This window comes from Mesoplodon densirostris, chromosome 12, assembly GCF_025265405.1.
Source record: "Mesoplodon densirostris isolate mMesDen1 chromosome 12, mMesDen1 primary haplotype, whole genome shotgun sequence".
NCBI classification, from domain to species: domain Eukaryota; kingdom Metazoa; phylum Chordata; class Mammalia; order Artiodactyla; family Ziphiidae; genus Mesoplodon; species Mesoplodon densirostris.
Window position 1 is genome coordinate 67851938 of NC_082672.1, and position 24311 is coordinate 67876248.

Consider the following 24311-nt stretch of genomic DNA (forward strand, 5'->3'; position numbering starts at 1 on the left):
GGAACAACAGCAAAATAGTAGGGCTTGTTAGTTAATAAAATAAATCTTTTGAACTGCATCCTCTCTATAGGTTCTATACAGCTGTGCGGAAGGAGTCTGGGACAAAATTGGTGGATGGGACCGGCCACAGACCTCACTACAGCCTTCGGACTCTCTGTAGGGCCCTGCGATTTGCAGCCTCCAATCCGTGTGGCAGCATCCAGCGCTCGCTCTATGAGGTCTTTGTACATCTGTGTTTGCTTGGGAGCTTGGTGGATGGGCACACCATGGGGAAGGAGCAAGTGGGGATGCCCGTGCCAGGGTTGCCAGTGTTTTCTGTTTAGTCAGATTAGCTCAGAAATTTTCATACCAGAACTACCCTGCCCTTTTTCTACCACTGTATCCCATTTAAAAGTTGTTCTGGGGCTTCCCTGGTGGCGCAGTGGTTAAGAATCCACCTGCCAATGCAGGGGACACAGGTTCAAGCCCTGGTCCGGGAAGATCCCACATGCTGCAGAGCATCTAAGCCCGTGCACCACAACTACTGAGCCTGGGCTCTAGAGCCCTCAAGCCACAACTACTGAGCCCACGTGCCACAACTACTGAAGCCCGCGCACCTAAAGCCCATGCTCCGCAACAAGAGAAGCCACCACAATGAGAAGCCCACGCACTGCAACGAAGAGTAGCCCCCACTCGCCACAACTAGAGAAAGCCTGCACGCAGCAACGAAGACCCAACGCAGCCAATAAATAAATTAATTAATTAATTAAAATAAAGTAAAATAAATAATAATAAATATATTCTTAAAAAAAAAAAAAGTTGTTCTGGGCACCAGCACCACCCAAGAGGTTGAATTTTATTTCTGAAATAAGTTGGCCTGTTATTGCAGAAGGATAACTAGTGTTACATGTATTTGTGTTTTCTCTAGGGCTTTTGTTTGGGTTTCTTAACACAGCTTGACAGGGCGTCGCACCCAATAGTCCAGAAGCTCATTTGTCAGCACATTGTTTCTGGCAATGTTAAAAGTCTGCTGAAGCAGGTAGGTTCTTTTTTGATTTTTGACTTAAAGGCTGAAATATCAAATTGTTAGCTGGTTTCTTTTTGGTTTTGGTTTTTTTTGCAAAACTTGTTTCTAATTATAAAAGTCAGTTTGTTCCACAAAATTTTAACGTAGGTGGTGAAAATTCCTGATAATCCTGATCTTTGGAGATTTAAACCCTGTAGTTAGTCCTTTCCATCTAAATCGTGTGTGTGTGTGTGTGTACATATATATATATTTAAAAGTTAAAAAATCTTTTTTATATATTCAAATTCTAATATATGTGTGTGTGTAGATTTATCAAGGTAAATTCTAATATAGGCATACCTCACTTTATTGCAGTTTGCTTTATTGCACTTAGTAGATATTGCAGTTTTTTACAAATTGAAGGTTTGTGGCAACCCTATGTTGTCAGTTGATGGTTAGCATTTTTTAGCAATAAAGCATTTCGAAATTAAGATACGTACATCTTTTTTAGACATGTTATTGCACACCTAATAGATTGTAGTACAGTGTAAACATAACTTTCGTATGCATTGAGAAACCAAAAAATTTGTGTGACTGGCTTTATTGCCATATTGGCTTTATTGTGATATTTGCTTTATTGCTGTAGTCTGGAATCAAATCTGGAAAATCTCCATGGTCTGCCTGTATATATGTAATATAAGTAATATAAATGAAACCATCTCATAAGAATGTTCTGTAGTTTCCTTTCTTAGCCTAACTATATCCTGGATATATTTTTATGTCTGTACCACAGCTCACTGTGAGTGACGTGCTTTCTAATTGTCACATAGCATTTCATTGGAAGCTTGCACCACAGTTTATCTGCACGCCTGCCTTCTGACTGATGGTTGGGCTTTTTTTCCCCTTTGCTTTTCTTGTTTCTATTATACACAATAACCATTTCAGTTTGACAGAGGAAATTATAGAATAACATGGGATTGAAAGAGGCTGAGAGAAACTGGCTCACAAACTGACTTGTTTATGTGTCGGTTGCTTGCTCTTTAGGAAGAAAAGAGCCATTCGGATTGTGGGTACTTTGGATTCAATGTTTTTTCCTTTTAAAAAATTGTACAAGTAACACATGAATATATACTTTTGGTAAACTGTGAAAACATTGAGAAAAGACCCAAGCTTGCTTTGATTATTACCCCATTACCATTCCCTCCACTTATTCTTTTGTATGCTTTTCTCATGGTTATATGTGATGGTGGCTTAACAGTTCTTTTTTCTCACTGCTCTTCTGCCCAACTGAGAAGTCCTTAAAAGCAGTGCCTACAACTGTGGCTTCAAGTCAGGGGGCTAAATGTACTAGAAGAGCACTTTTCTATAGCTATATATCTGACCACCATTTGACCATTTTTGATCTATAAAAATGGCAGTTTTGTATAAATCAACTTAACTTCCACCATACCTTCAAAAGGTTATGCCATCATCTACAATATTATCCTTAACGAATTAGTTTCTCTGGAGGGTTGCTTTTATTTTTAATGTCTTCTAGGGGATCCAGAACATAGTAGTGCATAGCACTCCCCGCTCCCTGCCCCAGTACAACACTGGCCATGTTTTGGGAATATGGTTTATATGAAATACATGTTTCTGACCAAAATACTTTATTAGAGTTGGATGTTTGGTAGATGAGAGAAGAGAACTGAGGCATAAACTATCTGAGAAATTATTTTCATTCAAGTTTTCCCCCATATCTACCGAACCCCACCTGAATTTTAAAACCAGTACATGTCGCCATTTTGTTCTCCTTCCTCAAAGTAATTTTTTTCATGTTCATTTGTGGGTTTTAATGTTGAAAGCATCCAGAACAAGCAGCATTCTTGGTGACAATTTTTTTCGCACTTGACACCCCTCTCTGAAAGAATGCCATAGTTGTCGTGGGTCTGTGGGTTATTTCTCTCACTCTTGTGTCTTTCAGCCTATTCCAGAACCAAAAGGAGGTCGGCTCATCCAGGTGGAAGGCTACTGGATTTCGGTGGGAGACAAGGAACCTACAATAGATGAGACGTACATCCTCACGTCTTCCGTCAAGCTGAACCTGAGAGACATAGTCCGAGTGGTCTCTGCAGGGTGTGTGGACCTTTTCTCACACTGCTCTGATGTCTTACCAGCATAGGCATTGCTGAAAGTCTAGTCCTACTTCCTGAACTTTCAAAGCGCTCTATTGTTATTCATTGGCTGAGTGAATAATTATTTTCTAAGTCAATCCTGTCACTTTTCTCCAGACACAAAACATCATTTCTAGTTGTACCTTTGGTGGGACTAATATGGACACAGATTATTTTGGCCATCATTAAGGTTGCTTTTTAGTATTTTGCTGATGGATACTCATCACCCATTACTTGTTAAGTGAGACTCACAACAGTTACTCCCGCTTACTGTTTCTCACTAGTGCAAGAGAGGCTGGAATTACTTTCCTGGGTAGTTTCTGAGAAACCTTTTTTTTGTGTGTGTGGTAAGCGAGCCTCTCACTGTTGTGGCCTCTCCCGCTGTGGAGCACAGGCTCCGGACGCGCAGGCTCAGCGGCCATGGCTCCCGGGCCCAGCCGCTCCGCGGCATGTGGGATCTTCCCGGACCGGGGCACAAGCCCGTGTCCCCTGCATCGGCAGGCAGACTCTCGACCACTGCACCACCAGGGAAGCCCCTGAGGAACCATTTTTACATAGAAACTTCTCAGGGCTTAAGAAACGTTCCATTAGTAGTGCATAGGTATATAAAAACATTCTCTTATGATGATGTTAAATGTTATAGTTGTTCTTTTTTAAACACTACATGATTTAATTCTGGTTTCTGTCTTTTTTTTTTCTCTTTTTAATTGCTTTATTGGCTGATCCTTTAAAGAACATATCCAGTGCTGATTCAGGGAGAGACATCAGTGGGTAAAACAAGCCTGATACGTTGGCTGGCCGCAGCTACTGGTAACCACTGTGTGCGTATTAACAACCACGAGCACACAGATATTCAGGAGTACATTGGTTGTTACACATCCGGCTCCTCAGGGAAGCTCATGTTTAAAGAAGGTAAGGATATAATTCTATTCCTTGGGTCTCCTCAAGCAATCTTCATCCTTCCCAGTTGAGGCACATGGATGGACGCCATAATAGCTGTTTTTTCTTTGTCCCTGAGCTATGTGATGGTTAAGGGGTGATGGTTAGGGCCCCAGCTTCATTTGAGCCAGACTAATCTTGTTGGCTGTGCACAGGACTGGGGCCTAGGTTTTTTTTCTTTTTTTAAAATTATTTAATTAATTTTTGGCTGCATTGGGTCTTCGTTGCTGCACGCGGGCTTTCTCTAGTTGCGGAGGCTACTCTTTCATTGCGGTGCGTGGGCTTCTCATTTAGCGGTGGCTTCTCTTGTGGAGCACGGGCTCTAGGTGCATGGGCTTCAGTAGTTGTGGCACATGGGCTTAGTTGCTCCGTGGCATGTGGGATCTTCCAAGACCAGGGAAGTCCTGGGGCCTGGTTTTGAAGAGTGCAGTTGAACTACATTTCCTAGAGAGTCAGAAGAGGGGTAAGCATTGAACAGAGGGAAGCTGAGAATAGATATGAGAATGTGGTGCCTTAAATGAAAGTAGACTTCAGGGGAAAAAGTAAGTTGTAAATGTAATATTCATCAGCTTTGGCTCCCCCTCTGTGCAAAATAAAAAGGAGTGGGCTTCCCTGGTGGCGCAGTGGTTGAGAGTCTGCCTGCCAATGCAGGGGACATGGGTTCATGCCCCGGTCCAGGAAGATCCCACATGCCGCGGAGCGGCTGGGCCCATGAGCCATGGCCGCTGAGCCTGCGCGTCCGGAGCCTGTGCTCCGCAACGGGAGAGGCCACAACAGTGAGAGGCCCATGTACCACAATAAATAAATAAATAAATAAATAAAAAGGAGTATTTTAAATTGAAAATTATGCTTCCTTGATACTCAAAACCACAAATTATTTGGGGACATGACTAGGTGCAGAGAATAATTTGCTAGGATTTGTTGATTTGTATATAACATTAAAAAAAAAAACTTTGGACTGATTTATGCACTAATTTTCAGTATGTATTTCCTTTAAGGTGTTCTTATTGATGCTATGAGAAAGGGCTATTGGATTATTTTAGATGAGTTAAATTTGGCCCCTACCGATGTGCTAGAGGCACTGAACAGACTGTTGGATGATAACCGTGAATTGCTCATAACAGAAACACAAGAAGTTGTTAAAGCACATCCTCGCTTCATGCTTTTTGCTACCCAGAATCCCCCAGGACTTTACGGAGGCAGAAAGGTGTGTAGCATTTGCCCCCCTACTCCTGTTTGTTACCAAATCGAGTAGAAAAGTCATCTTGGTAAGACTGAGATGTTTTTACCTCTTTTGAAGGATTTTTCTTTTTGTGGTGAATAGCAGAGCCTACATTTTGGAAATTAAATGAAAAGGTCCTTTGTATCATGTTGTTTCTGTGCATTTCCCAGATGCTTTCTAGAGCCTTCAGGAATCGATTTGTGGAATTGCACTTTGATGAGCTGCCTAGTTCTGAGTTGGAAACAATCTTGCACAAGCGGTGTAGCTTGCCACCCTCCTACTGCAGCAAGTTGGTTAAAGTCATGCTGGACCTTCAGGTATTCCATCTGTCTCCATCACTTAGTTTCAAATGGACTGTGTTGATCAGATTTGGTGATCAGAATCTGAGGCTCCCTGGGGTAGAAACAGCCCATCCACCCATTTATTATTTTTTTCAGAGTAAGGATCTTATCTTTAAAACTCATCCCAGTAATATCCAGTTTTTGGTTTTGTGTTGTAAATTGGCAATTTAATACCATGTTAAAATTTTTCTGATAATTATATGTGATGACAGTTCCCTACTTGTGGATAATATGGAACATTTTACTTAGGTTGGAATTTGGCATCAACAGACTGCAGTTTTTGTTTTTTAAATGGGTGTAATCCTTGAATGGACATGACTAAAGAGATCCTTTATGTGTGGCTCTCCCTTTTCAATTCTACGAAGCTACAGTTTGTGTTTTTTTAAGAATATTCCCGCCCCCTTTTTTCTAAAGATTTCCCAGAACTTACTCGTCATTTATTTATTTGTTGGGGCAGATGGGCTCCTCAGTTGCAGTCGTGGGCTCCTTAGTTGCGGCTTGTGGGCTCCTTAGTTGTGGCATGCAAAAACTCTGAGTTGCGGCATGCATCTGGGATCTAGTTCCCTGACCAGGGGTTGAACCCGGGCCCCCTGCATTGGGAGCGTGGAGTCTTAACCACTGCACCACCAGGGAAGTCTCAAGAATATCCCGTTTATTTTATGGGATTAAAAGTGGTTTTTATCAGAATTATACACTGTTAAATTACTTCCTATACACTGTTAAATTACTTACAAATAATTGCCACTCTTATTACTGTGGTCCCACACTGTGAGATTAATTTTCCTGCGTGTTTGCCACTATTTGTATTATTATTCGTAATCGTTTTCTATGTGTTATATGAGATGGAATTCCATTATTTGTTATGTTCTTTGCTTACACATGGGTTTGAACATGTATCTTCAAACGATTGCAGTCCCTTTACATTTAAGAAAAATTAATCTTAGTGGAATGAATCATTCTTATGGGAGCTTAAATTTGTCAGGAATTTTGTATAAGTTGTACTGTAGGCTTGCCATTGCCATTTTTCATTTGTTTTGGTCCTTTAATAGTCCTATCGCAGAGGTTCTTCAGTGTTTGCTGGAAAGCAAGGCTACATCACCCTCCGTGATCTGTTCCGATGGGCTGAGCGATACAGACTGGCTGAGCAGACGGAGAAAGAGTATGACTGGTTGCAGCACTTAGCCAACGATGGTATGCTCTCAGCACATGCTCTTTAACTGTGGACTTATTAGGGCAGATTGCATGCTGTGTTATTACAACAAATCTTGCCCAAATTGTGGTCAGTATGTATGTTTCACTAGGCATGGCAGGAACAGAGCCGTTCTCCCCTCAGGACCCGACTGATGTTGTAAGTGGTCCTGTTTCTGCAGGCCTCTGTGCTGTTATGTTTTGGTTGCTACGGTTTTCTCACTCTTAGCTTCAGGTGGCCACCTGTGGGAGTCAGGATGTGGACATAACGCCTTTAGGAGTTCAGGCAGGTGGTTGGTGGGGATCTTTGAGCACCTTTTATCTGCGTTGTGGTAACCGTGGAGAGTTATGCTTGCGCCTTAGAGATGTACAGAAAACTGACGGGTTGGATAATACCAGAGTTCTGAGTGAAGGTAGTTACGTCATCTGAGACTCAGGTTTGTTTACTTTGGTTTAATCCATGGGAAGAATTTGTATGTTCCCCTCCGTGCTAGCATAGAAAGCCTTTCAGAATCTTCTGATTTGAAAAGTCTTGATGAGTCGTTAACAGGGTGGTTACTAAGTGTGGGGAGGAAATAAAACTAACCCATGAGAGTTACATTTTCTTTTTGCTGGGAGAGAGTACAGGGAGGAGCCCTTTTTTTAAACTTTTTTTATCGAGGTATAACATAAAAGGTAACAGTAAAGTGGGTAAAGTGCTTTGTTATTTCGTGTGCAGCTTAATGTATTTTTACCTATGTGGGTACCCAGGTAAATCACCACCTCGGGAAAGATTTAGGATATTTCCAGTACCTCAGAAGATTCCTTCATGGCTCTTGCCAGCCTTAACTCCTAGAGATAGATAATCGCTGCTCTGACCTCTGTCACCAGTGATGGATTCTGCCTGAGCTTGTGCTTCATCTAAGTAGTATCATGAAGTATGTACTCTTGTGTCTGGCTTCTTTTCACTCAATCTAATGTGAGATTCAGCCATGCTGTTTTGTACATCAGGACTTCATTCCTTTTAAATTATTACTGTGTTGTAACCCATTGTATGGGAGATACCGTGATATGTTTGTCTGTTCTCTTGTTGATGGACATTTGGGTCATTTCTGCTTTTTAGCTATTAGAAAGAAAAGCTGCTCTGAACATGCCTGAATGTCATTTGGTGCATATGAGTTCATTTGTGTTGGATTACCTAGAAGTCGTGTTGCCAAGGCAGAGGGCAGGCGTATAGTTAGTTGTAGTAAGTTCTCCTGGTTTTCCAAAGTAGTTCTTCAGGTTTCCTCTTCCCAGCAGCTAATGCTCCATAGTATCAGTGTCCCTTGGTATTGACACTTGACGGTTCCTTTTTTTTTTCTTTCAAGGTTTTATGCTTCTGGCAGGCCGAGTCAGGAAGCAGGAGGAGGTTGATGTGATTCAAGAAGTCCTTGAAAAACATTTCAAGAAAAAATTGTGTCCTCAATCCCTCTTCTCCAAAGAAAATGTCCTAAAATTGCTGAGTGAGTAGGCCACCACATTCCAGAGGAGAATGAATTGAGTTGTGTTCATATTAGAACCTAAATATGTGCTCTGCCTTTGATAGGTAAATTGTCTACTCAGATATCCGCATTGGAGTCTAAGTTCAGCCACGTCGTGTGGACCAAGGGCATGCGGAGACTGGCGATGCTGGTGGGAAGGGCGTTGGAATTTGGTGAACCAGTGCTGCTGGTTGGAGACACTGGGTAAAGTGGGGAGACAGTAACTCGTTTTGAGGGTTCAGTTCAATTCAGTAGAGTTCATGTAGTGTGTGCCCTTCTGGATAAGAGACATGGTAGGGTGCTGTGTTTTGGGGAAGGGCCCCCTGAGCCAAGGGGCAGGCACCCTGTGTTGGCCAGATGCCCTGTGTTGACCAGCAGTGTCTGTGGCCAGAGCTCCCCTCTCTTGTTGACTGGGGTGTTCGTGGGTGTGTATTTGGAGTTCATGCTCCTTGTTAATCTGGTGTGTATCTCTTAATAGGTGTGGGAAAACTACTATCTGTCAAGTGTTTGCGGCCTTGGCAAAGCAGAAATTATACTCAGTCAACTGCCACTTACACATGGAGACATCGGACTTCTTGGGGGGGTTGCGACCCGTGAGACAGAAGCCAAATGACAAGGTTTGTCCTGAGCAAATGATAACATGTTCATTTAAAGAATTGCAGTTGGCTCTGTGCGAGAGTCAACTGTGGGATTTTGTTCCTGGTGGGGCGTACAGGTTTGATACATATCTTATCTTCAGATTTTCACTGGTCTGCAGGGGACCTCCACGAGCATCCTGTTATGCGAGATCTGTTCCTTCCTTGTTCTCCAGTCTTTGTTTTCTTCAGAGGAACTCCAGCAGACACCCACTAGCTACATGTGTATTGTCTTGTGGAGCCACCTCCCCTTTAATTCACTCTCTTCTTTTCCAAATTGTAGGAAGAAATTGACACATCAAGACTTTTTGAGTGGCATGATGGGCCTCTCGTTCTGGCCATGAAGGAGGACGGCTTTTTCCTCTTGGATGAGATCTCCCTAGCCGACGACTCTGTCCTGGAAAGACTCAACAGGTACACGAGTGTAAGAGGTTTACCCTGTGTTTGATGCTTTTGCTGGTCTGGATTTTATAGATACTAATTCTTGTGCACAGTAATGTTCTTCATAGGTACACTGTATTCAGTAAATGTTTGAAAATGATGATGAGCTATTGCTTTTTTTGGCCTTAGCACTCAGTGTCTCCTTTAAGAGACCTAGTTTTTCTGTTTAGCTGTCAATAATCAGAAAGATGGGACTATGGGAGGATAGGGCTAAAACATACAAGCCCAAGTTAAAATTCTTTTTTAAGGCAAATTATGTGGCCATTATCTTAATTTTTTTTTTTTCAAAGAACTAGAATCAAAATCCTGGATGTTACAACTGTAAGGCCTCTCAAAACCCCAGACCAGGATGCTGACCCTCCACACCAGACTTGGCTGGCCACGTAGCCCGCTAGCCGCATACTGGTGTTGGATGTGAGAGCTTGTGCTTGAGTAAGAAATCAGGCTTTGCTGGAGACATTCAAGCAAAGATGCTTTTCCAGAACAGAAAGGAAACTCATGCATCAGAAAAGGTGACTAGTGAACATTCTGAAAGAATATGGCTGCACAAATACTGAAATCTGATCAGATAAAACAATTTAAGAAGTTTCTCAAAACCTACACAGTAAGCCTACGGTAAACCTGCTTTTTGCAGTGTGAAAGACTTCAGGACAAGAGAAGTAAAGCCTGAAGTGACCTCACCTGCTCAGAACATTGCTTCCAGAAATGTTTAAAAATGACACGAAGAATATCAGTGAGATTTCAGGAATATCCTGTTCAACAGAATGAAGCCCTGATAGCTAGTGCAGGATGCCTTGGCCAACCACGTAGAGAAGTCCTGATGGACGGATCCCTGATGAGATACCGGAAATGAGGTCTCACCTGACAGAAACCGCCGAAAAGCAGTAGCCACCGTGTGAACCAGCCATCTGTCCTGACTGGCAAATAAGAACCACTGGAGAAGCAAAATTGCTATTTACCAGAGTAATCAAAATAAGTCTTGTTGTGCAATGAAAATAGTAAGATGCAGCATTTGTTGAGACCTTAAGACTCAGCAGCTTGGTCACTTGATTAGAAAAATAAACCATTGTTTCTTCAAAATAGGTGTTCAGTCATGAGATAGAAAAAAAACTATATTACTAAAAGTAAAATAAATGGAAATAACACGGGGGAAAAAAATGAAACAGGGACTTCCCTGGCAGTCCAGTGGTTAGGACTCCATGCTTTCACTGCCGAGGGCCCTGATTCATTTTCCTGGTCGGGGAACTAAGATCCCGCAAGCTGCCCGATCAAAAAGAAAAAGAAAAAAAAAAAACCAACCCAAAACAGAAAACCTCAGATCAGTATGAATCTTGATGAATACCTGTGTTTCTCTCTTTATCGAGGTATAATTTACGTATCATGAAATGTACCTGTTTTAAATGTATAATTCAATTAGTTATTTTTTTTCTTTCTTTTTTGGGGGGGGTTGTTTCTTTGTGTGGGGGGGGCTGGGGAGTTGGGCGGTGGCCACGCCCCGCGCCTTGTGGGACCTTAGTTCCCCGACCAGGGATCGAACCCCGGGCCCCAGCAGTGCGAGTGCCAAGAGTCCTAACCACTGGACCGCCAGGACATCCCCTAATTCGATGAGTTTTAGTAAATTGACCGAGTTTTGCAGCCACCACAATTCAGTTTACATTTTTATCATCCCAGTAGCATCCCTCCTGTGCATTTAGTTTATCTTTGATGCCACCTCCTGCTCCAGGCAACTCCTCATCCACTTCGTGTCTGTATAGACTTGTCTTTTCAGGACATTTCATATAAATGGTCTCCTCTTTCACTTTGTGTCAATGTTTTGAGGTCCCTCCATGGTATAGCCTATATCATTAGTGTGTTCCTTTTTATTCCTCATAGTATTTCGTTGTGTAGATAATACCATATTTTTTTATCTATTCACCTCTTCTTGGTATCTGGGTTGTTTCTATATCTGTGAATAATGCTGCCATGAACATTTGCATGCTAGGCTCCCATTTTTTATTTAATTTATTTTAAAATATTTATTTGGTGGTGCCAGGTCTTAGTTGTGGCTCACCGGCTCCTTAGTTGCAGCACATGGGCTCCTTAGTTGTAGCATGTGAACTCTTAGCTGCGGCATGCATGTGGGATCTAGTTCCCTGACCAGGGATCGAAACCGGGCCCCCTGCATTGGGAGTGTGGAGTCTTATCCATTGCGCCGCCAGGGAAGTTAGGCTCCCATTTTTTAAAACAAGTGTCTTGACGTAAGTGGGAAGAGGAATTCTTTTTCTTTTGATCAGAACTGTTGTTCCACTGCATAGGAATTGGGATAACTATTCACTTTGAAGTTTGTGGCAGGAAACCATTAACTAAAGTGAAAGCTCAGCAAAGGAGATGACTTTTTTTTTCGTTTTTGAGAACACTGAAGACAACAAAATAGAATACCGAAGCCTTTTCTAATCTCACATTCTCCAATTTTTCTTCTAGTGTCCTCGAAGTGGAAAAGTCTCTGTTATTAGCTGAGAAAGGCAACCTAGAGGACAAGGATAATGGGGTAGAGCTGTTGACTGCTGGGAAGAAATTCCGTATCTTGGCAACCATGAACCCCGGGGGTGACTTTGGGAAAAAAGAGGTAAAACTGTGTTCTTGAAGCATATTTTTTTCTGCCTTTTGACCTCAGCTCACTGTACCCATAAATACAGTATATAAAACTGTGTCTGGAATTTTATGTTGTAAAAACTGAGTAAAAGATAAAAATCCAGAGAGAGCCATTATAAGGTTGAAAAATAATTCTGACAGATAAAACATTTCCTTATTTGATATCTCACTTTTGTATGTGCCTGAAATTTCATTATTTCAATCACTTTGCCTGGCTTTTTACATATGTTAAGGTAACAAAGTCTCATGAGAGCTCTGTGTGGAAGTTACTACGCTAGTTTTATGGATGAGAAAAGTTGAAAGTGAAGTTTATTCTCATGTTCTGCTTCTAGAATCTACTCTGTTAAACACGAGAGTGGTGATATGAATGATTTAAAGTGACAAAAAAGCAGTCACAGCCAGAATCCTGTCCCGGTTTTGCAGGTGGAGAGTATCTGTTCTCTCAGGGGTTCTGTGGGTCACCCTGAGACTGTTGGTAAAGGAAAGGGTGAGGTTGATTTCTTCTGTTCAGAAGGTGGTATGAGGGTCCCCCAAGCCCCACGGCTTCCAGGCTCATGAAGCCTCTCAGTGGAGAAGTCTGCGTTGTGTGTGGGACCCTGGTGTGTTCAAGTTAGGGAAAGGGTAGTGTGGTAGTAGGTCAGGACGAGGAGCAGAAATGGGTTGATCGGGAGTGAAAGCAGTTAAGATTCTTGGTAACTTGGTGGCTGCCTGAAATGTGAAAATGATATTTAGGGCCTGATTTTCCTCAGTAGCATAAGAAGAAAGATGATCACTGTGCTTTGGGAAATGTACTGAAGGGAAGAAATAACATACACCACAGTTTCAAAGTATGAAAACAGGCGCTGTGGCACATGGAAATAGCACAGAAAGATCTGATTTCAAGGTTGTATGTGTTAACTTGCCTGTCATGTTAGCTTAAGTTTTTTTTAGACAGAGATTGCTGGCTTTTACCGAAGGGAAAGCTAGCTTTTGGTTCTGCCTGCCTTGCTGCAGGGGGAGGTGGGATCCTGGAACCATGGTCCTGCTCAGCCGGGATGGTGCTGAGCAGCACATGCACACCCCTGGGGCCTTTGCTGAGCTGCTCCTGAGTCCAGGCGTCGTTCCTGGTCCTGCTGTGCTCGTCCGGGTAGGCGAAGGATGGAGTTGATCTGTCCAGTAAAAGAAAATCGTTGAACTTTTGTGAGCGGGTGTTATCTGACCTAGGGGGAGGGTAGGATGAATCAGACTGAGGGCAAAGGCCCTGAGACTGGAGGACTAAACAGTTCTTTGTCATACAAGAGGTAAATATATACCTGTTTGCAGTTTCACTCCCTTTGAGCCACATCAAAGTTTTCTCCTTCTACTTCAGACAGCTCTCCCCCATGGGAAGATGGCGTTTATTTTCTCCAAACCACCAGTCAAGTAGCTGAAGGGAAAGTAAAGGGAAGGGCCTCTGCTTAAGGGAAAGTGTTGGGGTTTGGAAGTCATCTACGGGGGCTGAATCCTTCTTGCACCACGGACTCTATAAGACCTTGAAGTTCTCTACCATGATTATAAAGAAAGGAGTGGTAGTACGAGCTTGGGGAGTGTGCTGGAGATAATGAGATGACATGTGAAAGGAGCCGGACAGATAGGTGTTCAGTGAATTACAGACAGTAGTAGAGGTGATAAATGAAGCATTGGGTACTTGCCACATTCACAGCCAGCATTCATTCAAAGGATTTGTTTTCTAGCTTTCCTCATAGGTATTAAATTCACATTAGAATTTGTGTTCTTTGTAGCTGTCTCCTGCCTTAAGAAACCGTTTTACAGAAATATGGTGCCCTCAAAGCACAAGCCGTGAAGACTTAACTCAGATTATCAGCCATAATCTTCGTCCAGGATTGTCTCTGGGCAGAACAGATCATAAAGGTGAGAGTGTTCGGGTGGTGGCGGTGGGGTGGGTGTGTGTGTTGGAGGGAGGAGAATAGCATGTTTAGCAGTAGGTGCCTGTTCTATGGAGAAGTGATAACAAACAGATCTAAGGAAAACGTGGTACTAGCCTGTTGCCCTCTACCAAAGTATCCTTCTTCACCTTGCTTCCATCACCGGGTTACTACGTTTTAGCTTTCTGATTGTTTCACCTGTCGGCCATCTTTATATATAAGGCATATTTGTTGGCTAAAGATAAGGAAATGTGATTTAAATTTTAATCATTACCACCATTAGAAAATGTTCATAAAATTTTAAACTGCATTTCTTTAGTAGTTGTCAACTGATTTATTATTTCACTTTATTTTATTTAAAATTTTCCTTTTATTATGAAAATTTCAAACACAGGGAAAATAGAGTAGTATTTTAAAAACTCCCATAGGCTTGTAACCTAGATTTAATAATTCATAAGATATCCAGTCAGAGCCAAAACATTTATTATACGTTTTTTTTTTTTTCAAATTGAGCCTAGATTGCCCTGATTAATCCCATATTCTCGGCATTGAATGGGCTAAATTTAGGACCTAGATCTGGTTCTAAGCCTTAATACAAACCCTAATACAAGTAGTTTTTTGGATCATTTTGCCTCTCTGTCTTAAAGAATATAAAAGGATGTCTGCTTCTTTGAGATTGAGGTTCATGGATAGTTCAGCTTTTTAAAGGCATGCTAAAGCACAGCTTCAAAAATAGGTAGGATGGCTGTGGAGAGTAGGTGCATGGGTCCCAGCCTCATCTGTGGTATATTAGGAAAGATTGGCTCTTTAGTTACCTGAGCACAGACTTCCTTTTAAGAAGGGCCTTTACTGAACTTCAGTATTCACGGGTGTACACAGTGCTGTCTGAACAGCTGGAGTTCCCCTGGCTCCACCAATATCACAGCCACTCAGTGGTGCAGAATTGACTAAGCCTGCGATTCCCAAACTCACCTGGACAACTTGTTTAAATAAGCTTGCGGGGCCCTGCACCCAGGGCTTCTGATTCAGTCGGTCTGGTGTAGGGCATGAGAATTTGCCTTCCTAACAAGTTCCCAGGTGGTCCAATAATATTGGTCTATAGCCCACACTGAGAACCTGTGACTTACCTTGGTTGTGTGCATTGGTGCATTTATGGTGAAAATTCAAGTAAAAAGAGGAGGAGAAGACAGAAATTGTTAAGCTGGCATGGTTTGTCTTTTGGCTCTGGGTTGGGACTGGGTCCCTCAAGGAAGTAACCTCTGAATCTCCTATGGGCTGCTTACTCTTCTGAGCTACTTGGATTGTGATAAGAATGGCGGAGGATGCAACTGCTGTTAAGCTGCCACGTTTGCTGCATCATAAGTGCTTTTCATGTTTTAACTGAGCAAACTGTTCCTCCACAGGGCATAAGCACTGGGACCCCCTAGGACTTACTTGAGCCTTAACGGCTTGTCCTTAAGGGGCTTGTTTACTCCATGTTTTCCAGGCTGCATGACAGCAGACTTCCCTGGGGAGGCATTAGAGACCCTGAGGGAACATGGAGCATGAGGGAGAAGTGGCTTAATAATTTATATCAGTTTTTTCATTTGGAAATGGATCAGGGTGGCACAGCATAAAAACATTTTTTAAATTGTGTAATATAAAACAGGAAATTAGGGAATTCCCTGGCAGTCTAGTGGTTAGGACTCCGTGCTACCACTGTAAGGGGGGGCACAGGTTCGATCCCTGGTTAGGGAACTAAGATCCCACAAGCCGCACACCACCAAAAAAAAAAAAAAAAGAAACTAGACATAGCTTTTCCCCAGGTTTTCTTTAAGGATATATATGATTCATTGAATTTAATATTTCAACTATTATGGATTCTAAATTGAATTCTGAGCCTATTTAGGGTATTTAAGATATATTTACTGCATCGTCTTAATGAAAATATAAATACCACTGTGGGTACCACTTACTTTCTCTATTATTTTTGGTTCACAAATCTCTATAGTAGTATTATGCATACATTGATAATATAACAAAAAAGATTATGTAATGAAATCTTTTCTATATTTGATGTATTGATGAAATTGATGTATTTTAAAAAATTGATCTCTGAAGGGCATGTGGGCTGCTGCTTCCATTCTCAAACTCTCATTGATCAGTATTTCTCAAAGCATTCTCTTTTCATTAAAATGACATATTGTTCAGAGCTTTTCTTTGAGTTGTATTTCTAGAAGTAGAAACAAGGAACTTCCGAGCTCCCATTAGTTGTGGCCATATTGCTCTCCAGAAAGTTGGCCCCATTCACAGTGCTGCCAGCAGCTTAATTAGTTCCCCGACCAGGGATTGAACCCGGTCCCCAATACTGAGAGCATTGAGTCCCAACCACTGGACTGCCAGGGAATTCCCGTCATTTTTTTCTTTTTAAATACAATGAAATCTATTATTTTATCCTTGTTAATTTAATGGATATTCTAAAATTTCATTTTCTTTTACTACTAGTGAATGGAGCATTCCTTTAGTTTATTTAAAAATAACTATTATTTTACATATTGCTATTTGTATATTTTTGGATAATATTCCTTAATATATTTATCACATAGGTTTCTCTCTTCTGTTATCTTCAGTATTTGTTGTTAAAAAATACATACATGAACCCATCCTATCCACTTTATCTCTGATGATCTTCTATTTCTTTAATAGTCATGATTTAATTCCTCTCTATTAATGGATAAATTATTTCATTTTCCTTAAGTCCTTGATTTACCTCAATTTTTTTCCACTCTGAAATGTGGATCCGGTACTCATGTTTAACATCTAGCTTTTGAAACAGTATTTAATTTCTTTCCTCTTGTTAACTAGACTTTCCCCCATGAGTTGTCATTTTATGTTCTTTCTTAAGATTTGTGTTTTTTTCTGTAATTAGTATTTTTCTTCTAACCAGTTTGCAGTGTAGCTTGAAAGCTGTTACTGTATAGTCTACTTTTTATTACAGCAGTGCTGATTCCTCCTTATCATATTTTCTTTTTGAAAAACATTCCTTGGTGTTTATACTTTTTAGATAAATGTTTACTATTGACTTCAGAAGTTATATGAAGTACGCTACTAAATTTGATTGTCATTGCTTTGAATGTCTGTGTATGACTTAGGTATTTTGTTTCCAGATAAATATTTTACAATATGAAATTGCGAAAATTAGAATAGTCATTAACTTGAATCACGAAACATAATTTGTGAATCCTCTAATTTGCTAAATTGTGATTGATGAACAGGTGGACCAAACAAACAAAAAACCTAGACTAAATGCCACTGAAATGATAATCCCCATTCCACTGAATCAGTTAAAAATAAATAAATCTGTATATTTTCTAAAATCATTGTGTCTTGTCTTCAAAATTGTATCTGAACATGAACCAAATGAATACTTTATTTCTTTGAGCTGTTCTCAGGGCGCTTTCTTAGACTTTATTTCTGGTGTTTGTTTGTTTGTTTTGGTAGGGGTAGAATGCTGTTCTTGAACCCTGTGGGAATGTGATTAAAGCCGTGGACCCCATTTGCTTAGAAAAAGTATTAATGTACATTCACAAAAATTTGTATATAATCTCATGAAACATGGATCCCTTATAAACCATCGATGGGCCCCTGGTTGCAAATCCCTGTCCGGAGTCTTCCCAAACAGCAAATACCTTTGCTTTCTTGTGTCTTAGGGGCTGACATAGCTGAGGTGATGCTGGATTTCATTGACTGGCTGACCCACCAGGAGTTTGGCCGAAGGTGTGTGGTCAGTATCAGAGATATCCTGTCCTGGGTTAACTTCATGAACACAATGGGGGAGGAAGCTGCTTTGAAAAGGCCGGAGACCATCTCCACAGTGACGTCCTTTGTCCACGCCGCCTGCCTGGTGTACATAGATGGAATAGGTTCAGGTATGTTGTCTGTTAGCTGGTGAGAACAAGGGGTGAGGGTAGAGGGGACTGTGAGGTGGAGCAAGCCCAGACCTCTGAGCCAGATGCCTTTAACATTTCCAAGAGTCACAGTGGCTCTTGTTCTTTTACTCTTTTTGAGAGGCGATTGGTGTAAAAGATACGCGAGAACTTTTCATTGCTTTTATAGGCCAGGGATTTAGTAAATGTGAAGCAGCGCTTATGATAGAAAGAAGACTGCTGGAGATGCTCGTGCTCCTGAAGAGTGCCACATGGCATTCCTTAACACGGTCATTCAGAGTTCACGGGCCTGAATCCTGTAGTTGGTTTTAAGCTTACTACAATTTTATTAAATCTTAATGTTTAAGTTTTTTTCAGCCATGAAAATTAGAAATACAAGCCCACATGACTAAAAGTACCATATTAGTTACTCTTCTCTCCAGCCTGATTTCTCACGGAGTGACTGGAGTGCTTTACTGAATAAGCTGCTGCTGAATTGACACTTGCGTGACACTTGCGGGGAGAGGGGAGTCACTCTCCTTCTTAAGGCTGCTTATACCAGCACTCGTATTTTGGCTGTGATTCAGGAGCCCATCCTGGAGTTCCTGCTGAGTGGGTGTGAAGCTGGGTGCCCTGCTGTTGTTTGATGGACCGATCCTCTTCCTTTAGGGGTAACTTCATCTGGGTTTGGTACGGCTCTCTTGGCTCGCAAAGAATGTCTGAAATTCCTAATCAAGAAACTTTCCAAGGTCGTCCGACTTACAGAAAGTCAGAAAAACGAATTGAAGATTTATGACAGACTCAAAGCCAAAGAATTCACTGGGATAGATAACCTTTGGGGAATTCATCCATTTTTTATACCAAGGGGTAAGAATGATTTTAAATAAATAAGATTCTCTTCTTGTGGTTTATAAACACTTGACCTTTATTGTGACTTTTAACTTTATATCATGATTACTTTTGAACTAGTTATGTGAGTTAGAATCTGACTTGGCGTAATCATAATTGTGTGAGTGGTTAAAAATATATAACAGGCATATAAAAATAGAAAATACAGTCTTTAATACATGAGTAAATTGTCCCATAAAAATTCATTTATATGTTTATTATTTGGTGCTCCAAACAAGACCTTTCCTATAGTGGTAATTCAGCCCATAATGTTTCAACTATAGAAGTTTATCACGTTTTACGAAAACAGTTTTTTGAACCCTTGAGGGCAGGTGTCATTCATCTTCCTGTCCCTGGCATCTGCCACGTAGCCTAGTAGTCACAGGCATTCAGAGAATGTCTGCTGAGTGAATGGATGAAAAAATGAGTGATTAAATAGGAAATGCAGGTGGATTTCAGTTCTAATCCTTGCTCTTATTGGGTTGCCTCTGTCAAACATTTAAATGAGGTAGTTATATTAGATATCTTTCCAGGGCACTCTGGATTTTTCGGATTGTTGCTTCTCTAGCAGAGTCATCTATTTCTTGTCCCTTCTTTCCTCCCTGTGTCAAGAACTGTTGAGTTCCTGGAAAGTGTAGAGGTGCAGCGGCAGTTAGCGGGGGTTCAGTGGTGAACTAAACCAGCCCAGCTTCCGGGCTGAATGGACATTGCCCCTTTCCCTCTCCCTCGTCAACAGTACTGTCTTCATCCCTGATGGGGCCCCCCGTGATCTAACCATTAGATCCCTTCCCTAAGCCATCATGGTAGTTAGTATTCAGTTCTCTCGTGTAGGAGCTGTGTGCTCGTGGCCTGGGACTGGGGTGGTCCTTGCTTCTGCTTCCGTAGCTGAGGTAATAGGTGTTTTCCTAGCCCCATTGCCTCCAAACTGATGTACCAACAGCTTCTGCCAGGGGACACAGTGGCATGAATATTAAGCTCTCTAAGACTGTTATCAGGCCTGCACTTCAGCTACATTATGGGTTAAGGATGCATCCTGAATTGTCTTCGTGGCCTAAAAACCTTGGATGAAATTGTTTATATGGGCTTATATACTAAGCTTCCACTTGACTTTTAGGAAAATACAAGTATAAGGTAAATTGTACAAGTACATGTAGTAGTAATTCCAGGTGTAGGTTGTGAAAGGAAAGATGTATGCTTGCAGTTTCGACCTATATGAGTATGTATAGATGTAGGTGTAGGAAGTGCCGAGATCTGCGTAGTAGGCACAGTTGAAGAAAGTATGCTGCTGGTTCTTCCTGGAAAGCATTTCATGGACCCCAAAGTGAGGAAATACCAAAATAGGGCTAAGCGTTTTCACCACAGATGGTACTTCACTGGCTGACAGTCTACTTGGTGGATTTTTTTAATCTCCAGTTGATATATATGTATGATTTGGTGATGTCCAGCTTATATGTGGCTTTTCTTTTCTCCACTTCAGGACCTGTCTTGCACAGAAATAATATCGCCGACTATGCACTCAGTGCGGGCACCACAGCTATGAATGCCCAAAGGCTCTTAAGAGCTACAAAACTGAACAAACCTATCCTCTTGGAGGGCTCCCCTGGTGTGGGCAAGACGAGCTTGGTGGGAGCCTTAGCCAAGGCTTCAGGCAACACTCTTGTCCGAATCAACTTGTCAGAGCAGACGGTAAGCTTAAGTCACGCTACAGCTGATGGGGGTAGGTGTAGGGAGTTATGGTTTTATCTATAGAGTTTTCTAGTCAGAAATAATCACAATGTCAGAACCCCAAATATTTCATGGTGATAAAGACCATAGCAACATGACCCACAAACCTGATTCTCCTTTTGTGGTCATTAATAGATGACACCTGTAGTAGTGTTCTCTCTGGAAGCTTTATTGTAATTCTCTTTTTTTCTCTTTTTTTTTTGCGGTACGCGGGCCTCTCACTGTTGTGGTCTCTCCCGTTGTGCGGAGCACAGGCTCCGGACGCGCAGGCTCAGCGGCCATGGCTCACGGGCCTAGCCGCTCCGTGGCATGTGGGATCCTCCCAGACCGGGGCACGAACCCGTGTCCCCTGCATCGGCAGGCGGACTCAACCACTGCGCCACCAGGGAAGCCCTGTAATTCTCTTTTGAGAGAGAATCACTCGTTTCAGTTTTTATTGTAATACAACCTCTCTATTTTTGTCCTTTCTAAAAATATTAATTACAAATAAAATGACCCTTTAAACAATCTTATGAAAATATGGGACAGAGATGACAAATTAAATAATCTCCTGGGATGGGGTCTGGGAGGAGGGCCTGGGCATTGTTTTTGGTGTGTGTGGTTTTTGTTTTTAAGGTCACCAATTTATTTCCAAGTACATCCAATGTTGAGAACTATTGATCTAGAGCTCCAGTTGATAGATGCTTAGACTATTGTGATGATAAGATGCTTAGGGCATGTCTAGGCTCCTGATAAAGAGTTCTGGGATTGATTGGTTCTCTCTTGGGGATAAGACTAAAAAGTGGTACAAGGCCTAAGTATTTACCATTTTACGTTTGGGGTCTTGGGATCTAGTTAATTTTCTATGTAATGTTGGCTTTTCCCCATTTCTTCCTCCTCTCAAAGGACATCACAGACCTGTTTGGAGCAGACCTACCTGTTGAAGGTGGCAAGGGAGGAGAGTTTGCCTGGCGCGATGGCCCCTTGCTGGCAGCCTTGAAGGCAGGCCATTGGGTTGTGTTGGATGAGGTGAGAGGACGGCCCATCGTGCCAACGTGGGACTACAAGTGTGAGAAACGGGGGTGGGGGCAGAACTTTTCGAGGCTTGAGGGCATTTCACAATGGATGATTATGCTCTTGGCTAGTAAAGGCAAATTCCCTGATGAAAAGAATCCTCCGTGGTCTCTTGTATGAATAAGAAAAGTCACTTGTCAGAAAGCATACAGAACTCCCCCCATGTATAGCGTTGGCCAGAAAGTTCGTTTGGGTTTTCCCATAGCATCTTATGGAAAACCACATGAACTTTTTGGCCAACCCAATATAACCTACAAACTCTCCTACTTTCGTGAGCTAGCCTCCAGAAAAAGTGCCTCTTCACTAGTTTTATGCTCTAGTCGCTGGCAAGCTTGCTGTGTTTGTATTTATTTTCAGAGAGAAACATAGTTTACAAATAGTGCCAACCACCTCATTTCAGCAGAGAGGCTGGGGAAAGTTATAGTAGGAAGAGACATAGAAAAATGGTGAGAAAATGGTCAGTGTCATATGTGCACATGGGATAAATTAATGACCAGAAGAACAGAGCACATCATGAGATGTGATAAGTGCTGAATCTCTGTGACTGACAGGCAGCTAGAGAGATACGGAGAAGTGATGCACAAAATAAAAAAATTGAAGGTTGTGGCCAAAGGATTTGAGTTAGTTCGGGATGTGCAATGTCAGTTCCAGAAAAGGCGAGCAAGTAGTTGTGTAGCTTAAATGATTTGAGTGATGAAAGTGCCACAGATGAGTTTTGACACAGGCCCCAGCCGGTTCCCTAGATTCAGACCCCCCTTGCGTCTGCAGTAAGGGGGATGGATTCCTTTTCTGCTGAGCTGCTTCCTAATTACCAGATATTAAAGACAGGGAGGGTTTTGGTTTTTGTTTTATTCCCCCCAGATTTTTTTGAAGAAGATACGTGATAGAATAATCATCAGCTAGGAAAAAAAGAGTGCCTTGTTTCAAAGCTAGAAGACTACTGACCATAGTCATATTTTGTGGAAATGCACATAGGGACTGCAAAGCATTCTGGCCTTGCAGTCACACATAAGAGGAGTTTTTTAGAACTTGCCCCGTATGTGGGTATATAGCAGAGTTTGTGTTTTGAGTGCTTATGTAAGCATGACACTTGAAATTCTAATATAATCTGATTTTTGGCCCATTTGCATTTTACTGATTCACATTTCACAGTTGAATTTTTCCATGTTACCTAAAAACCACCCATACTTCACATCCCTGAGCTCTGAACTCAGCATCTGAGGACCTCCATTCAGCTCTTTTCATTTCTGGCGCTCACACACACAAATCCTTGTGTTTGTTTTTGTTGTTCGCAAAACTGTTGGCATAGTTAGACCTACTTTATGTAGTTTATATTGTGACTTTGAAGCCCATTTGGAGAGTTCATTCAGTATTTGAGCTGGGAAGGATGTTTAAGTATGTAAAGAGCTATCTTACTTCACCTTAGAAAAATCCCAGAGCGAAAATGAGGTATCTTTGTATTGGAAAGTTTCTTCTGTAAGCTATGATTTATAAAGTAGGCCAATATAGGAGCAGATAATGGATACAGTTTTATTTTTGAGACTAATCTAACTGCTTTAAAAAAATTTAACCTACATACTCAGTTTACTTAAAATTATTATTACTTATTATTTACTTATTATTATTTACTTATTATTGCTATTTTATACACCCCAAATTTCTCTAACATATGTATGAAATAATAGGATGAATACACAGCAGTTCAGCTTGAGAAGCAGAATGTTACCAACGTTGTTTGAACTCCTTCCCCCTTGAGGATAAGACTACTTTTTTTTTTTTTTTTTTGCGGTATGCGGGCCTCTCACTGTTGTGGCCTCCCCCGTTGCGGAGCACAGGCTCCGGACGCGCAGGCTCCGGACGTGCAGGCTCAGCGGCCATGGCTCACGGGCCCAGCCGCTCCGCGGCATATGGGATCCTCCCAGACCGGGGCACGAACCCGTATCCCCTGCATCGGCAGGCGGACTCTCAACCACTTGCGCCACCAGGGAGGCCCCAAGACTACTTTTTGTGCATATTTTTCTTTTGCTTTTTTGTAACGGCTATACAGCATATAAAATAAGTATATGCTCTTTCTTCTCCAAATAGCTTAACCTGGCTTCGCAGTCAGTCTTGGAAGGACTCAATGCTTGTTTTGACCACCGAGGAGAAATCTATATTCCTGAGTTAGGAATGAGCTTTCAAGTGCTGCATGAGAAGACGAAGATTTTTGGTTGTCAGAATCCTTTTAGACAAGGAGGCGGAAGGAAGGGCTTACCCAGGTCTTTCCTAAACAGGTTTACTCAGGTAAGATTTGCTGTTGCCCCAGAAACCAAAGGTGCCGTCAGGGGCAATAATACTGCTGACACAGCTATGAGGGTGCCCACTATGAGAATGAGACAGGCTCAGTGTAATGATCTGCTTCTCGATTTCATATCTTTATATGTTGGATATCAATGTGACTGATTCCCATAGTGACTTCTCTCCTGCTGCGAATCCTTTGTCTTAGGTCTCAGACGACCTGGTATGTTATCAGTTGGAGGAAAGTAAGATGACCACCATCTTGAGGGTTCTGTTACCGTGCTCAGAGATTAAGGCCGATCTTTGACCTTTTCAAGTGCATTTGTGATCTGTTAGAACATTAAAAGATTATTTTATAATGAAAATGCATTTAAATCTAAGTAAAATAAAGTATAAAAACTACCATGAAGAAAAAAAATCCAGTATTCTCCATACCAAAGTCAACCACTATTAATAATTGGTATCTTTTCTTATTACCATAATTCTCATTTGCAGCAGAAGGTGTGTGTGTGTGTACACGTAGGC

The 24311-nt window shown here is 41.7% G+C and overlaps 2 protein-coding genes across 3 annotated transcripts in view; both read left to right on the forward strand.

The window, feature by feature from the left end:
* The window catches only part of MDN1 (midasin AAA ATPase 1), a 160891-nt gene that overhangs the window by 56612 nt on the left and 79968 nt on the right, over positions 1-24311 (forward strand). For both annotated transcript variants that reach the window (XM_060114594.1, XM_060114595.1), the window contains exons 21-38: positions 71-218; positions 908-1018; positions 2949-3100; positions 3872-4050; positions 5076-5284; positions 5470-5616; positions 6690-6831; positions 8175-8309; positions 8393-8531; positions 8806-8944; positions 9246-9376; positions 11864-12008; positions 13795-13924; positions 17628-17846; positions 18513-18710; positions 20209-20417; positions 21342-21464; positions 23595-23792. In XM_060114594.1, the coding sequence (XP_059970577.1) occupies positions 71-218; positions 908-1018; positions 2949-3100; positions 3872-4050; positions 5076-5284; positions 5470-5616; positions 6690-6831; positions 8175-8309; positions 8393-8531; positions 8806-8944; positions 9246-9376; positions 11864-12008; positions 13795-13924; positions 17628-17846; positions 18513-18710; positions 20209-20417; positions 21342-21464; positions 23595-23792 (2854 nt within the window). The remainder of the gene's footprint in view (positions 1-70; positions 219-907; positions 1019-2948; positions 3101-3871; positions 4051-5075; positions 5285-5469; positions 5617-6689; positions 6832-8174; positions 8310-8392; positions 8532-8805; positions 8945-9245; positions 9377-11863; positions 12009-13794; positions 13925-17627; positions 17847-18512; positions 18711-20208; positions 20418-21341; positions 21465-23594; positions 23793-24311) is intronic.
* LOC132500398 (mitochondrial import inner membrane translocase subunit Tim9-like) lies at positions 9942-10256 on the forward strand. Its single transcript, XM_060115404.1, is given in 3 exon segments — positions 9942-10039; positions 10041-10074; positions 10149-10256. Coding segments are annotated over 3 exon segments (240 nt in total).